Source organism: Palaemon carinicauda, chromosome 2, assembly GCF_036898095.1.
Source record: "Palaemon carinicauda isolate YSFRI2023 chromosome 2, ASM3689809v2, whole genome shotgun sequence".
NCBI lineage: Eukaryota > Metazoa > Arthropoda > Malacostraca > Decapoda > Palaemonidae > Palaemon > Palaemon carinicauda.
The window spans coordinates 183032312-183034811 of NC_090726.1; the positions used below are offsets into that span (position 1 = coordinate 183032312).

General features: G+C 40.6%; 1 protein-coding gene across 2 annotated transcripts in view; it reads left to right on the forward strand.

Annotated features, from left to right (window-relative positions):
- The window catches only part of LOC137628581 (uncharacterized), a 6158-nt gene that overhangs the window by 2767 nt on the left and 891 nt on the right, over positions 1-2500 (forward strand). For both annotated transcript variants that reach the window (XM_068359741.1, XM_068359735.1), the window contains exon 3: positions 2153-2268. In XM_068359741.1, the coding sequence (XP_068215842.1) occupies positions 2153-2268 (116 nt within the window). The remainder of the gene's footprint in view (positions 1-2152; positions 2269-2500) is intronic.

Sequence of the window (2500 nt, forward strand, 5' to 3'; positions counted from 1 at the left end):
TTTCCTTTTTTGGACCAATGGCCCTCTCTTGTTCGTATCAGTTATGAGCTTTGATAAATCTTTGTTTTGCTAATTCGTGTGTTTTGATATTAGGATATATCGAAAGGATATGTGCATACTTACCCGGGCATCCCAAAAATCATAAGATGAAATCCTGCAAAATGAGATTCTCTTGTAGTTAAGCCTTAATCTTATCTCCTTTCAAACTTTAAATTGATCTCTTGAGAATCTAAAATATCAATTCAGTTTTTTCAACTGTGTTATGTCAAAAGAAAGGCAAGACATTTATGGAAAGCCATATTTTCTATTTGGCCTAGAATTCCATAAAATTATAATGTTCTATTTCTGAAGCTTTTTCTTTGACAGACATAAGGAAGTAATAACTACTTCTCTCCTTCTTTAAAAATGTACCAGCTTTTACTTCATATATTTATTTCTCTCAACTGGATTACAGATTTTTTAAATATAATTTTCATATGTTTAAGGTTATAACTTCCAAGAGCAACAAAGCTTTTCACAGCTGGCATAGTCCTATGACGTAAGACCAGCTGGCATTCATATCACAAATCAGAAAACCTTTTTATGCACATACGTAGGCCTGTAAGACATCACACGTAACTGTACATACATACATACATATACCAAGGCACTTCCCCTAATTTTGGGGGGTAGCCGACATCAACAAATGAAACAGAACAAAAAGGGGACCTCTACTCTCTACGTTCCTCCCAGCCTGACAAGGGACTCAACCGAGTTCAGCTGGTACTGCTAGGGTGCCACAGCCCACCCTTCCCCGTTATCCACCACAGATGAAGCTTCATAATGCTGAATCCCCTACTGCTGCTACCTCCGCGGTCATCTAAGGCACCAGAGGAAGCAGCAGGGCCTACCGGAACTGTGTCACAATTGCTCGCCATTCATTCCTATTTCTAGCACGCTCTCTTGCCTCTCTCACATCTATCCTCCTATCACCCAGAGCTTTCTTCACTCCATCCATCCACCCAAACCTTGGCCTTCCTCTTGTACTTCTCCCATCAACTCTTGCATTCATCACCTTCTTTAGCAGACAGCCATTTTCCATTCTCTCAACATGGCCAAACCACCTCAACACATTCATACCGACTCTAGCTGCTAACTCATTTCTTACACCCGTTCTCACCCTCACCACTTCGTTTCTAACCCTATCTACTCGAGATACACCAGCCATACTCCTTAGACACTTCATCTCAAACACATTCAATTTCTGTCTCTCCGTCACTTTCATTCCCCACAACTCCGATCCATACATCACAGTTGGTACAATCACTTTCTCATATAGAACTCTCTTTACATTCATGCCCAACCCTCTATTTTTTACTACTTCCTTAACTGCCCCAACACTTTGCAACCTTCATTCACTCTCTGACGTACATCTGCTTCCACTCGACCATTTGCTGCAACAACAGACCCCAAGTACTTAAACTGATCCACCTCCTCAAGTAACTCTCCATTCAACATGACATTCAACCTTGCACCACCTTCTCTTCTCGTACATCTCATAACCGTACTCTTACCCACATTAACTCTCAACTTCCTTCTCTCACACACCCTTCCAAATTCTGTCACTAGTCGGTCAAGCTTCTCTTCCCCGTCTGCAACCAGTACAGTATCATCCGCAAACAACAACTGATTTACCTCCCATTCATGGTCATTCTTGTCTACCAGTTTTAATCCTCGTCCAAGCACTCGAGCATTCACCTCTCTCACCACTCCATCAACATACAAGTTAAACAACCACGGCGACATCACACATCCCTGTCTCAGCCTCACTCTCACCGGAAACCAATCACTCACTTCATTTCCTATTCTAACACATGCTTTACTACCTTTGTAGAAACTTTTCACTGCTTGCAACAACCTTCCACCAACTCCATATAACCTCATCACATTCCATATTGCTTCCCTATCAACTGCCATACGCTTTCTCCAGATCCATAAAGGCAACATACACCTCCTTACCTTTTGCTAAATATTTCTCGCATATATGCCTAACTGTAAAAATCTGATTCATACGTAACTGTACTGTATATATAAACAGAAAAGTTCATTTATTTATTGTTGGTATTCATCTTTTCGTCCAGGTACTTGTGCTAAAACACTGTCTTTCCCTCAGGTATATGGGACCCAATCGGGGCGTCTTATTCTGGCGGGGGTAATGGGAGCTTGCATCGGCCTATTTAGCGGCTTCCTTTTGACAGTGGTTGGGTGTTGCTGCTATTTGAAGCTCAGGTTTGTCTACGTGGGTTTAGGATGGTAGAGAAATAAGAAACTTGAAAGTCCATTTTCTTTCTAATGTTTTCGTTTTTATAGTTTTAGCCAATATGCCTCATGTTCATTCTCCGTATTTTTAAATTTGAAAGTTTGAATTTTTTCTATTTGTTATACTAGATGAAAATACCCAATTTTACAAACCTTTTGGCTAATAGCGGTCTTAACAGAAGATCTGAATCTGATAAGATGA